A 15,281-nucleotide genomic window follows, 5' to 3' on the forward strand; every position below is an offset into this window, starting at 1 on the left:
TGTCTGTAACAGTGTCAGTGTCTTCTCCAGGGACCGGGTCTTCCTCAGGGACCGGGTCTTCCTCAGGGACCGGGTCTTCCTCAGGTACAGGTGTGTTGCCGCTTGCTGTTGTTGATGTGATTCACGTTGTGTTAATACAGAAACTCTGACTCCAGGATACGTGACTACTTAAAAATGTTTATTAGCCTTAAAAATCTTTAAAAATCAGTACCAACAAACACTTCCTCTTACAAAAGCATTTGCTAAAATGCAAAGAAGAATAAATAAATCAATGAATAAATAAATGAACCACAGCAACAAGCCTGCACTGAAAGGCAGCTCCAAAGCAAAGAGGAATCTCACTAGAGATGCACCCTACTGGACGTTTTACTGATATAGCACACGAAGTTTATTTAGTCTCTTCTGGAGGGAAATTAACATCATATTTTGCATATTTATGTCACAGCAGGTGTTGATATAAACTTTCCTCACCCAGTTGTAGAAGTCAACAAGGAAGTGGCTTATTTAGCCTAATGTAGTCGTCATTGGTTACATCCGCAGATCCTGGTGTGTTTGCCGATATATACGACATCTACAATATATACGATATATACGATATATATGTATACGACATATACGATGTATACGACATATACAATATATGATATATACGACGTATACAATACATATGATGTATACGATATATATGATATATATGAATACGACATATACAATGTATACGACATATATGATGTATACGACTTTATATGATATATAAGTATACGACATATACGATGTATACGACATATACAATATATGATATATACGACGTATACAATACATATGATGTATACGACATATACGATGTATACAATATATACGACTTATACGACACATACTATATATGATGTATATGACATATACAATATATACGATATATATGATGTATACGACATACAATATATGATATATACGAAGTATTCAATACATATGATGTATACGACATATACGATGTATACAATATATAAGACGTATACGACATATACAACATATATACGACATATACAATATATATACGATATATGTATACGACATATACGACCTATCTGTGGATAATATGGTGCATCTCGACATTAAACACAAACAACTAATGAAGTCATGTTTTCACATTAAAAACAAAATCAGCTTCTACTGAGGATTATCTGCTGTTACAGAAGTCAAACACTTTGTAATCTGTGAGATTCAACGTTCTCTTCATATTATTATATGTCACGGCTCATCGTTATTTCGTCATTTAATCTTTGTGCAAAGCGTTTTAAAAGGATACATTTCCTACAGAATTCCAGTTAGATGAAATAAAAGGATTTGTTAGCCTAAACAAAAAACAGCTGGCTCAGCATATATGGACATAAATATTAAAAACTATAAATACAATGTTTGCGACAACAAGCTCAAGCTACATGTGTTTGCAACACAGAGTGATTCTATTATATGTTAGGACACTTTAAACACAACAGTGCAAGTCACATCATTAGACCGTTTCCTCCTACACAATTACACAACAGAGAAGATGAACAGATACCTGCAGGTCTAATGTTTTCAGTCTGTAGGAGGAAAGTGGACGTTTGAAAGGTTCTGTACAAACAACAGGTTCTAAATAAATAACCATGAAACAAAAACACACACAGACAATCTGTACAAGAAATAAAGTTAGCGTGACCAACAACACACACACACACACACACACACACACAGTTTTCTGTTAAAAAACACATGTTTTCCAAATATTACCAATGTCTTCACTGTAGACACCTAAGATGTTAGTGCAGTTATTTCAGATGATTTAAAAGTCTTTGGTTTGGACGTAAACCTTTGGAAGTCCGTGGTTCTTTCTTTAAACTCTTTTTACTCTTTGATCAGTAACTGTGACACAGGCAGTGAAAGATTCATCCAGACCAAAGGAAACTCAGTGCACTTTGATTTCTTCTTCATTCCAGACAAAAACCTTCAAACTTATTTTTCACCACAGCAGGAACCTTAAAGAGCTTTAGTCTCACACTGACCCTGACCTCTCACCCTGACCCTCACCCTGACCTCTCACCCTGACCTCTCACACTGACCCTCACCCTGACCTCTCACCCTGACCCTCACCCTGACCCTCACCCTGACCTCTCACCCTGACCCTCACCCTGACCTCTCACCCTGACCTCTCCCCCTGACCCTCACCCTGACCTCTCACCCTGACCCTCACCCTGACCTCTCACCCTGACCATGCAAGCTTCAGAGACGTAAATATTTGCACAGATGTTTTTAGGAGAGAGTTGATCGTCTGTGCACCAGACTGCACACGCGCATGTGTGTGTGTGTGTGTTGCTATGATACGATCTCTTTGGATTCAACAATCCACAGAAGCAGATTTTGCATAATAGATTAAAGGGATTCGTTTGAACTTTATAGTCATGATTAAATCAGAATGTTTTTCTTAACTTTAGTAAAAATAAGGCAGTAACTTGTCTCTTAAAGGTACAAGCTGGAAGTGTAATAACTGTCACATAATAATCACATAATCATTCACATGTCCCACTATTATGTTTGTGATTAGATAAAACATTGATTTTTAGTTCACCAACACACTGATCGACGTATCATCAATGATTTTAAATGCATTTACATGAAATCCGATTGTCCTGGAAACAGTCCAGCACCTAAAGCTCCTACGACGAGGACGATGTTTCTATAAAGCCTCAGATTTAAAATGATAGAAATGATTATTGCTGTAAGAGACGGAGTCATTGATTTCATTATTGTTCATACAAAGACAATAATAATGGCTCTGTTTCAAAGACAGAACACTAAAAGAGTTTCCTCTCTTTACCACGAGGAAATGCACTTGGGTCAAACTCTTGGGGGTTAAACTTTATAAAATGTAAACGCCTGAACACACAGAGCTCTGTCCTCAGCCCATCAGTCCAACACTGGTCTGGTCTTTGCTCTCGAACCAGTCCAGTCCACTTGGATGTGGTGTCTCACCTGTGATCTGCTCAAACAGCTCCTCAGGACCGGACTGTGGATACTGGCTCTGCTGCTGCTGGCTCGGATCAAACAGCAGGTTTGTGTCCAGTGAATTCAGATCATTGATATTTGCAGAGAGGAAATCTGCTCCACCTGCCGTCAGCTCCGACACCTGCTCGACCAGGCCACGCCCACCCGAGAGGCTGTGGTCTGTCAGCAGGTCTTTGACCGTGCTGCTGAAATCCAGCTGCTGTTGCTGCTCCTGATGATGATGCTGATGCTGATGATGCTGTTGCAGATGCTGCTGATTATGCTGATGCTGCTGCTGCAGCTCCTGATGATGATGCTGCTGCTGCAGCTCCTGATTATGCTGTTGCTGCTGCTGCAGCAGCTCCTGGTGATGCTGCTGATGCTGTTGCTGCAGCTCCTGATGATGCTGTTGCTGCTGCAGCTCCTGATGATGCTGCTGATGCTGATGGTGCAGCTCCTGATGATGCTGTTGCTGCTGCTGCCCTTGCTGCTGCTGATGATGGTTGAGACGTAAGAGCATGGACTGTGCCTGCAGCTGCTCCTCGTCACTCGATGAGAGAATCATTTGTTCGTGAACTGCATTTTCCATCAGTAACTTGCAGGTCCTGGTGGGGTCAGAGGTCATCAGAAGGTGGCTGGGGTCAGACTCCAGAATCTGAGTGAGGTTCATACGTGCGTTGTAGCTGGAGGATAAACTCCCGACGGCCAGACCTCGTAAAGCGTCGTCATGGTCGCCGTCCAGCTTGTTCAGCAGGACGCTGCTGATGTTGCTGCTGATGTTGCTGCTGCACTGCTGACCCGGCGCGGGCAGCACCTCCGTCTGCATCATGACGTTGAGCGGCACAGAGCGGCTGCGCTGGGCCATGCTGCTCATGGTGAACAGCTCAGGAGTGACAGGAGTGTTGAAGGGAGACGCGGCTGAGCGGAGGCCACTGAGCGCAGAGTTCACAGAGTTTCCACAGAAGTTCCTCTGATGCACGGCGGGACTCACACTGCGACATCGGAAATGTGCAGCAGACACGTTGTTTATTGCTTTATTATCCAGAGGAGCGGGCACAGCGAAGCCTTCCTGCTTAGTCATGTTAGCGACCGGCGACACCGGAGTCAAGCGACCAAAGCTGCCGTCATGGTGTCGCACGTGAGGGACGGCGAAAGCGTGAGGTTTTTGAAAGTGGTCGTCAGTCAGACTCTGATAACTGGGCAGGATTCCCATCCCACTGCTGGACCTGGTTAAACTCCCGCTGCTGCTGCTGCTGCTGCTGCTGTAGCTGTTATTCATCCACTCCAGTCTGGTCTTGTCAGGGTGCGTCGCCATCGGCCTCTGCATGGGTTTGACGGGGCTGCTGGAGACGGTGCTGTCGTCATGGAAACCAGTGATGCTGGAGTTGATGGGTGTGAATGCAAACGGATTCCTGCACTCCACGGGACTGGGAGGCACCGTGCTGCTGCAGCCCGACAGCGGAGTCCCGACCGGAGTGTGACGACTGCTGCCCAGTGCGCTGTCCACAGGAGTGGTGGAGGCCATGCGGGAGCAAGGACTCTCCCCGCTGAGGCCCGGAGCTCCTCCCATCATCTCTGACGTGGGCGTGGGAGTTTGGATGAGGTTACAGCTGCTGTTTGCAGGATGATAGAAAGCTGCCGTGGACTGGTTAGTGGACATGATGTTGTCCGGCACAGAGACACCAAACTCCCGCAGCCTGTTGAGTTTCATCTGCTCCTCCATCTGCACCAGCTCCTCCACGATGCTGTCCTGAGTGACGTCATCGTCAAAGTGGAAGTAATCCATGTCTGTCTGCAGAGGCATTTGACTGCACGATGAAGCCTGACTCAGAAACTCTAAGGGCTCATCATCATCATCAGCATCAGCAGCAGCAGCAGTAGCAGCAGCAGTAGCAGTAGCAGCAGTAGCAGCAGCAGTAGCAGTAGCAGTGCTGAACTGAGTGTAGCTCTGAGCTGCGTCCAGGTTTCCTGTGGCTGAGTCTCCTGGATGTTTGTGGAGGCCGGGGTTCTCTGGTCCCTGCTGTTGCCGTGGTAACACGTGACTGACGGAGCTGCTAGTTTCCACAACAGTGCCGGTGTTTTTTCTCAGGATGGAATTCTGTGTTTTAGCAACAGAGTAAAATCCACTGCTTCTGAAAGAGGAGGTGCAGAGTGTGTGAGCGGTCCAGGCTTCCACCTCCCTGCTCGCTGGTGCACTTTCAGGTCGAACTGGACCTCCTGCCTTTGAGACGTAACCCGCCGTCTTTCTGACGCCATATCCAAGACCAGCAGCGCCCCCTGCTGTCTGCTGGGGCATGAAAACCCTTTTGACCGGTGAAAGATCTGGACTGAGACCCGAGCGTTTCCTGAGGCTCTTAATGGATAAGAACCCTTGCTTTGCTGATGCCGCGTTACTGTTGTCTCCACTGGTGCTCAGTAAAGGAGCAGTGCTGGTGTTTTGAGGGGAGGCAGTCGGGTGCAGAGTGTTATTATTGCTGTTAACAGCTGCTGTGTGTTTACAAACAGATATTTCCTCCAGACCTAAGAAGCCTCTGCTGTGAGGGATGGGAACACTGGCCGCTCTCTGTGCAGCAGCTCCACATCTACTCGTTGTTTGTCCTTCAGTCAAAATGAGACGGCTGGGACTTTGTATTTGGCTGTTTTTATGAATCGCTTCCACTTCCATCTCAACATCCACACTGTGACGACTGCTGCTGACTGCTGCTGCTAAACTGGGGACTGCAGAACTACTCCTTATGTTTAGACTGGAGCCCTCGTCCTCTGCAGCTGCAGAACTGCTGACACCTGCAGAGGCCGAGCGCAGAGTGCTGTTAGTCAGGGGTGTGCTGCTGCTGCTGCTGCTGCTGCTGCTGCTGAAGCTGCTGCTGCTGCTGCTGCTGCTGCTGCTGCTGCTGGGGGCCAGAGAAATGGAGGTCATCTTGACCAAACTGAGCGGGCTGACGTGACACGTGGTCATCACAGTTTTGATGGGGCTGTTGGCGATGATCATGGCAGAGGGAGAGTGCAGAGCGATGGTAGTTGTGCTCAAAGGTTTGGGCAGAATCTGAGCGTAACGCTGGCGAGCTGAAGTGGGCAGAATGTTCTGCAGGGTTCTTGGACTCTGCTTCACCGGCTGAACTGACTGTGTCACCATCTGGAAGTTGACGGGCAGCACTTTGCTCTCCACTGTGGTCAGAGGACTCTGGGACAGCAGCTGTCTGCTTCTGTGTTCCTGAGGACAGACAACATGAGACAAGACTGTCTTTGAGTAACAGGTTTAAATGTCAAGGTTTTTTCTGTGTCTGATGATTTGATGGATTGTTGGTAGAATTATCTGTAACATCGTGGAACTGGACTCAGGTTTATGTCAAATCCATCCACTAAACAATGTTAATGTTAGTGATTTTATAAGAAGGTCTGAATGTATAGCACATTTACCTGGTTCTGACCATCTGTCCATCTGTGACCTTTCACCCTGTCAGCTGAGTTTGGCACACCTACACATCACCCTCATGTGGAGGATAAAACCATAGAAGATGAATGGATGGTTGGATGAATGGATGGTTGGATGAATGGATGGTTGGATGGATGGATGGACCAATGCTACTTTTGTGTCATTATCAGTCCATTATGGTCTTTTAGCTCTTTTATCACCTCAGCTGTAAATAAGACACTGATGCATTTACACTGAACCAGTTTGCAGGCCGCAGTCTCAGCCTCGTCACATGACAGTGTGGTACTGCCAACATTAAATAAAGCTTAAGGTTTGTGGACAGTTTTAGATTTGACTTCTGATCCAGTGATTCTGGAGCGTCCTATCATGTCTGTTTAGTTAGCTGTGGGTCAGTGGACGTGCTTGAGTTTGGTAGGAAGACGTGTTCACCTCGTCTCCTCCATTAGGTGTCGGTCACTTCAATGACTATGAAGAAACTAAAGAATAATCCGTGGTGTTGACTCACCATGATGGGACTCGGTACAGCAGCAACCGTGATGCCTATGGACGGAGGTGGTGAGTGAGGGGCGGGGCTACTGTCGTCATCCCTCTTGCTTTGCTCGTCTCCTGGTGAAGGAGAGTGCAGCTTCTGTTCTTGCTGCTGCTGCTTCCTCTGGATCTTTCTCTGAAGCTGCTGCTTTGCATCGACAGAAGGTGACGACAGGTTCGACACCTGAGGCTGAAAGGAATGAGCCTCAGCCGTGGGAATGAACGCTGAGACCGACTGTGGGGTCTTCACCTCTGCAGGAATCAAACACAAAAACTTCCATTATTCACTAACAAAGGTCTGTGTAAAAGTCTGGTTTAGAGGCAGCTTCAGTGCAGTAACAGACATTCACCACTACATGTCAGTGTTTACCTGTTGTTCCAGTCACAATCGTGAGAGCAGCCAGAGACTTGTTGCTGATGTAATGGCTGTCGATGAGGAAGCGAGCGAGATCTTCCACAGAGTCAAAGTGACGCTTCAGAACCTTCTGAGCCCACTCACACACCAGGTCACATGCTGCAAACCGCACCTCCTCCTTTATGCTGCTCAGCTGAGCCGGAGACTCCAGGACATCACACTGTACACGCACACACGGAACACACAAGGTTTACACACACACACACACACACACACACACACACACACACACACACACAGAACACAGGAGGTTTACACACACACAGACAGAGACACAGACGAGTGTGAAATACTCACTCCTTCTGCACTTTTCAGGAGATCCAGAGAAGGTAACGCTGGCATGTGAACAAACGGTCTCTTCCTTAATCCACTGTAACAATATGTAAACTGTTGTTAAGACAACAACACATTATTAGACAGGAAATAAGTTCGACTTCAAACTGCAACTTGATTATTTTATGCTGCGTCCTCCTTCTGACACTGAGGGAGCGTTTGTGTGTATGCAGTGGCAGCACAGAGGTTTTCATCACACTCCTCACACACTGACTCTGCTCCTGGAACAATACTGTTCCCTGTGTGAGGCGCAGGAAGGTTGCCAGGCAACATGAGATGTAAACACATCGATACAGACACAGACAGACAGAGACACAGACAGACAGAGAGACATTCGGTGCGTGTAACCGTTTGAATGGTACAGACGTTTGTTTATATATAACAGTTATAAATAAATCACATACAGCGCCTATCATAAGTATTCACCCCCTTGGATGTTGCTTTTTTCACACAAAAATGTATTGGAAAAAACTCTTTAATGTCAAAGTGAAAAGAGATTTCTATAAAGTAATGTTAATAAACACAATTATATAAAGAAGCCACATTTTATTGACTATGATTGATTTATGAAAGCAATAAAAGGGTAAAACATCCAAGGGGGTGAATACTTATGATAGACACTGTAAAACACATAAATGGAGTAAATCTTGAAAGTGGAGATCACAGCGACTTCCTCTGGCTCTGAAGCAGTGGCACTTTATTCTATTTCACATCTATATTTAACTGCAGCAGCAGGTGATCTGTGAGCGCACACACACACACACACACACACACAGACACAGACAGACACAGAGACACACAGACAGACAGACACAGACAGACCATCACAGTCCACTAAAGGATATTTAGATTTCCCTCTCATGCCGAGTCGACGCGCCTTCATGTTGGGGAAGACGTTTTTCATCATTTTGCCAAAGTCAGCGGCGCTCAGTGGAGGATAGTTGAGATTATCACAGAAGCCCCTGAAACAAACACATGAGGAAGAAGAAATGAACTCTTAAAATAAAGTATAAATAAAGTCTCCAATGATTTCCCTTATTTAGAATTTTTGTTTGTGGATAAATATAAATATAAAATAACAGGTTAAACATCAGGGAACAATGACCTGCTGCGGCACTTCCCCTCTGCATCACCCACTCACTCATTCACTCATCCATTCATTGTCTACTGCTGTAACCGCCACACGAGGGTCGTTAAAGTGATGAATAAAGTGAGTCGATTGTGTTGTGGTTCCTTCTTCTTCTTCTTCTTCTTCTTCATCATAAACACACACAGTTTCACCTGTTTGTTCTAACGGCGCCGATATTTCTAGAGGCCACAGTATTTATGTTGTGCTGGAGTTAAAAAGAAACTTACATAACACACTCAGACTTTCCATTCTAATATTACCAACACATGCTGCTGTGATTCTCATTCCTGCAGCAGCTATTTATACTGAGGCTGAAGCACAGAGAGACACAGGCTGTCAAACTGCTCTACATGTACGCTGTCACTTCAACTGCACATGAATGATCTCAATGATTGTGGTTCAAAGTGTAAACTTACTTGTATTCATCGTAGACTTCCTGTTTGGGCAGAGACGTCTCTGGATATTCCTCTAAATGATTGCGTATCCAGTTGAACGCGTGCATCTGCTGAGTGCGGCTGGACGACAGCGCGCTCTGCTCACTGAGGATTATTGAAAAACATTATTTACAGCAATGAATTTTCCAGTCGGAAAAAGAAAGAACAACATGAGAACTAAGTGTTCTCATGATTCATCACATACGACAGTGTTTCTCATCTTTATTTACACTTCAGTTGTTACCTTTTCTCGGAGCAGCAGCTGCTGCTGGGACCAGAAGGCAACTTAAGGTAGAGGTAGAGTTTCTCGATGTCTGAGAACTTCTCAACATCTTGCTGTGGAAACAAAATAAAACACACTTTTACAACAGGAACTAAATATAAATATCACATTCATTCACATTCACACCACGTGCTAGAAGACTGAACCTTAACTACTGATTCATCTGATGATTATCTGCTCACAAGGTCACGAGGTCACGAGGTCACACGGTTCAAGCCCCGGTCAGAACGAGGGTCTTTCTGCAGGAGGTCACATGTTCTCCCAGTGTGTGTGTGTGTGTGTGTGTGTGTGGGTTTTCTCCAGCTTCCTCCCACGGTCCCCAAACATACACTATGGGGATTAGGTCACTTGGACACTGTGTATTGACTCAGGTGTGAGAGTGGACGGTTGTTTGACTGGTGAACTGTGACCCCGCGACCCTCATGTGGACGATGAAGCAGGAGAACATGAACTGTTTAAAACAGTGACATCAGCAGAGTGCACGACAGTCTGTTAACTTGAATAGAAGTCTGTTACATAGATATGACACACAGACAGACAGACAGACAGACACACAGACAGGCAGAGCAATACAGACACAGACAGACAGACAGTTTTGTGCAGAGTGTGTAATGTGAGACTGACACTTGTGCAGTGCGGGACATTTGTGTGCAGACACACAGACAGACAGACACACAGACAGGCAGACAGACTCTCATTCAGACATGTTTTACCAGAGTATCACTGATCTCATTAACAACAGCTCTGTTCACTTTCAGCAGTCAGACAGTGAGACAGTCAGGACAGTGAGACAGCATGGAAGCTAAATGGAACTCAGCTGTGGTTAATTGGATTATTGACACCTGTGTTTTTCCTTCAGTGTCAGCTGACAAAGCTCTTTGTGTTTGTTTTAGTTTGATAAAATGATCTAAACATAACATCTGTTTATAGTGAAAGTGTAAAATCTTATTTATTACAGTAGTTTGATAAAATGATCTAAACATAACATCTGTTTATAGTGAAAGTGTAAAATCTTATTTATTACAGTAGTTTGATAAAATGATCTAAACATAACATCTGTTTATAGTGAAAGTGTAAAATCTTATTTATTACAGTAGTTTGATAAAATGATCTAAACATAACATCTGTTTATAGTGAAAGTGTAAAATCTTATTTATTACAGTGGTTTGATAAAATGATCTAAACATAACATCTGTTTATAGTGAAAGTGTAAAATCTTATTTATTACAGTGGTTTGATAAAATGATCTAAACATAACATCTGTTTATAGTGAAAGTGTAAAATCTTATTTATTACAGTAGTTTGATAAAATGATCTAAACATAACATCTGTTTATAGTGAAAGTGTAAAATCTTATTTATTACAGTGGTTTGATAAAATGATCTAAACATAACATCTGTTTATAGTGAAAGTGTAAAATCTTATTTATTACAGTGGTTTGATAAAATGATCTAAACATAACATCTGTTTATAGTGAAAGTGTAAAATCTTATTTATTAGAGTGAGGAGAATAAACAGTGTAGTCTGTGTAATTCAGGTTCTGATATGTGATGTAATGTCTTACAAAACTAACATTTCTGGATTCAAAGTTATTTAACTATATTGAAACTCAAAGAATATTGAATTATGGAACCTGTAAACGCAGAACTTCATCTTTATACATCAAAATACTATTTTCTTTCAGCGTGTGGTCGTCTGTAAAGTTTTACTTATAAACATTACTGTGAATCAGCACATTAGTTTGAGCTAAGACAGAGAAAACAATCAGATTTATGAGGACGGAAGAAAAACCTCTGAAGGTTACAAGTTCTTTTTTTTTTCTTTCTTTTGTGAAAGGCAAAGCAGGGATGGAATAAACTCTGTATTAACATCATGACATCATACATTATATATACAGTGTATATATATATACAGTATATATACATACATATATATATATATACTGTATATATAGACACGTTTCATAAGGTCCAGCTAATGTCTATGTTCAGTTAAACATTTAGACTGTTAGACTGCAAATAAACACACAGTAAACGAAGGTTTTAAACACAAACACACCAGACTCAGACCAGTGCCATGGCAGTCTGCCCGTTTTATATACATATCTACAGATATATATATACATCTATAGATATGTATATGTATGTATATATACACACACAGAATGCACAGACAGCCATGTCATGGACTGAGCTCAGCACAGAGAGAGTGAAGATGCCAACTCCACACTCTGTCGGCTTCAAGTGGGATTTAAACACTTCTTGTCTTGTTGTGAGGCAGCACCTGTCTTTATACACAGTATATATATATACACATTTATATATATTAATATATAAATGTATATATATACATATATATATACATATATACTGTATATATGTACATAGATATACACTGCGTATATAGACAGGTGGTGCCTGTCTTTATATTAGTGCGTGAGGAGCTGTAATTTATCTAGGTTTTTGAACTTTTCTTTAGGGTCAAACATGTTTCATATCATCAGTCTGGGGTCAGAATGTCGGAATGTAAAGGAGGTTTTTTGTTTTACTAATTGAATTTGAAGTCCTGCTTTCCTTGAACCTTAAACCCTTAAACCTACATGAGGAGATGGGTTTGGTGAGAAGATCCTCAGAACCTCCACACAGCCTAATCCAGTTGAAGATATTTTGGCCTGCATGTGTCCAGGGTCAGACCTGCTCTGTCCTGACCTACATCCAAACTGTCAAGGTTCAAGGTTCAAGGTTTTTATTTGCCATTTGTGCTTAAACAGATCGTCCAGGCACATTGGAAATCTTGTGCGGGTTCTACGAGTCAGTTGTAGGAGACAGAAACACAAACTTAAGTATAAATATAAAAGTATAAAAGTATAAAAGTAGACCTCAAATTAAAATCTATACAGAGTATAAAAAATATTAAGAAAATGTAGAAGATGTAGAAAAAATAAAAATATACAGATATACAGCACCCTTTTTATGTATATATATACATATATATATACATATATACTGTATATATGTACATAGATATACACTGCGTATATAGACAGGTGGTGCCTGTCTTTATATTAGTGCGTGAGGAGCTGTAATTTATCTAGGTTTTTGAACTTTTCTTTAGGGTCAAACATGTTTCATATCATCAGTCTGGGGTCAGAATGTCGGAATGTAAAGGAGGTTTTTTGTTTTACTAATTGAATTTGAAGTCCTGCTTTCCTTGAACCTTAAACCCTTAAACCTACATGAGGAGATGGGTTTGGTGAGAAGATCCTCAGAACCTCCACACAGCCTAATCCAGTTGAAGATATTTTGGCCTGCATGTGTCCAGGGTCAGACCTGCTCTGTCCTGACCTACATCCAAACTGTCAAGGTTCAAGGTTCAAGGTTTTTATTTGCCATTTGTGCTTAAACAGATCGTCCAGGCACATTGGAAATCTTGTGCGGGTTCTACGAGTCAGTTGTAGGAGACAGAAACACAAACTTAAGTATAAATATAAAAGTATAAAAGTATAAAAGTAGACCTCAAATTAAAATCTATACAGAGTATAAAAAATATTAAGAAAATGTAGAAGATGTAGAAAAAATAAAAATATACAGATATACAGCACCCTTTTTATGTATATATATATATATATATATATATATATATATATATATATATACATACATACACATACATACATATACACATACACATTCATATACATACATATACATGCACATACACATATATGTACATATAGTCAGTGATGGAACCCTGACCCACCAGGACCCACCAGGACCCACGAACGCCCCCCCCCCCCCCATGTCTGATATTGTACGGCTGTAAATGGAGCGTGTGGATGTCAGGATGAGGAGAATATGACTCAGATAAAAAACATTCAGAAATGACTGTGACTATAATTAACACTGTATTCTAAACTGACTATAATTCACATGACAATTTTATAATTTAAGTAACCTTAAACCCTTAAATAGCTTTGACCTTTAGAGTGAGCCTCACACTCATTCATAAGTCATTGATGCAGAATTCAAACTTATTTATTGAACCATGTGATGAGCGTTTGTCTGTTTCCTAAACTCAGACACCTTAGTAGGCGAGGATTTTAAAAATACTGAAACCATGTTTTAATATTTGACTTTCATGAGTCTTCACTTGTTTTTACATTTGTATGAAATTACATAAAAATATTAGAAAACATGTGGAAACCTGTCATATATCCCATAATATTTAACAGAGAAGATGATTTCTACAACTCACCAGAATGTTTTCCACTTGGGATTGAACAGATTTGCTGTAAAACAGAGACAGAGCATGAATTAGAATGAAGCCGGTGTAACACGAGCACTCAGAGTCTAAAGAGAATTTATTTATAAAGCACAGGAATGTTTGGCATGACGAGCTTCAGCATCTCTCAGCTCGTCTTTCCAACACATGTCGTCATGACGCCGAGCACCGAGCGAACATTGTCTCGGACAGAAGACGTCCAACCATTAAAGCCACGGTAATGAGACGTCATGAGAAACCTCACACCTGTTCTGTCCACTGACCGTCCACACGTCATCAGATTAGAGGTTTGAGATTAAGCTTCAAATGTTCACGTGAACTGATGATTCTGGAGAATTTATACATCATTTACACAGCGTTAAGGCCTAATTCAAAGTTCAAAGGTCATTTTCTGCCTACATAATAATAATAACAATAATAATTATTATTATAATAATGTATGGAAGTACAGTGTTGAGAGTGTGAGAAAGTCTGGTCTCACCAATGTGTCAAAAACTGAAATAGCATTAATGTTCATTATAATTATAAATACTGTTTATTCTTCAAAGTTCATTCTTATGATGGAAGTAACCGTGAACGACAGAGGAGTAAATAAACCTCTGTGGATGAAGAGCAAAGAAGACAAATGGACAGAACCGTGGACGCTGTAGGTGAGACAGTGAGAGTGGACGTTCAGCATCAAACAGGAGTGAGTTTCCAGCTCTAAATCTTAATCTTAGACAGGTCGGGTTGTTGTTGACTGTGAGACAGACTGTGAGACAGAAGGACAGGTCACACCATGTGACCTGTCCTCACACCGGACAGGTCACAATCACGAGACGACTCTAAGCCGTGACGAGTGTAACTAAGAAGCTGATGGAGCGTCTTTAAGCTGTTTGTGAGACACATTTAACGCTGAGACACTCTGAGAGACAGTCATTCAGGTGTTGCTCAGGTATAAATGAAATCAGCAGGTAACAACAGTAAATCCCTTCACATATAAACGTGCTGACAGTGTAATTACTAACATACGCTCATATATCATCACTTCAGATTCAAGATGTAGAGACACAAAGATTCAGTTCGACTCTGAGAATCACCATTTAATATTTATACTAGAACACACACACACACACCTGTGACTAAATACATGTTTAGTTAAATATACACGTGCACTGTATCTGTTATTGTTCAGTACAGTCAGTGTATGTGTGTGTGTGTGTGTGTGTGTGAGCAGCTCCTCACCAGATGGAGGTCTTGATCCTGGTCTGCAGAGCGGTGGCCTCGGCGCTCTGTAGACCAGGCAGAGCGGACAGGTTCCCCGCCCCGCGTTCCACCTGCTCCCGCTGCTCCTGGTGCTGAGGGTCCTGGTCCTGGTCCTGGTGCTGAGAGTCCGCCTCGGCCATCGCAGCAGGCCGCCGGTGTGGACGGGTTCAGTTTCCTGT

General features: G+C 42.4%; 1 protein-coding gene across 3 annotated transcripts; it reads right to left on the minus strand.

Moving 5' to 3' along the window:
• Window positions 1-157: 157 nt before the first annotated feature.
• LOC131459545 (DNA-binding protein RFX7-like) lies at window positions 158-15,242 on the minus strand. 3 transcript variants are annotated; one of them, XM_058629491.1, is made up of 10 exons: window positions 15,082-15,242; window positions 13,831-13,864; window positions 9,538-9,629; window positions 9,276-9,398; window positions 8,576-8,692; window positions 7,695-7,779; window positions 7,353-7,557; window positions 6,960-7,234; window positions 2,137-6,232; window positions 158-2,086 (listed from the first exon to the last, which is right to left on the minus strand). In XM_058629491.1, exons 1-9 carry the CDS (start codon window positions 15,240-15,242, stop codon window positions 2,936-2,938), a joined length of 4,389 nt encoding a protein of 1,462 aa, XP_058485474.1. In that variant the 3' UTR covers window positions 158-2,086; window positions 2,137-2,935. The 3 variants fall into 3 exon arrangements, with proteins under 3 accessions (XP_058485474.1, XP_058485473.1, XP_058485472.1); XM_058629490.1 differs by lacking the exons at window positions 8,576-8,692; window positions 9,276-9,398; window positions 9,538-9,629; window positions 13,831-13,864; window positions 15,082-15,242 and having other exon boundaries at window positions 158-2,073; window positions 2,212-6,232; window positions 7,695-8,248; XM_058629489.1 differs by lacking the exons at window positions 8,576-8,692; window positions 9,276-9,398; window positions 9,538-9,629; window positions 13,831-13,864; window positions 15,082-15,242 and having other exon boundaries at window positions 158-2,073; window positions 2,149-6,232; window positions 7,695-8,248.
• Between the last annotated feature and the right edge of the window lie 39 nt (window positions 15,243-15,281).

The sequence above is a fragment of the Solea solea genome, chromosome 5, assembly GCF_958295425.1.
Source record: "Solea solea chromosome 5, fSolSol10.1, whole genome shotgun sequence".
NCBI classification, from domain to species: domain Eukaryota; kingdom Metazoa; phylum Chordata; class Actinopteri; order Pleuronectiformes; family Soleidae; genus Solea; species Solea solea.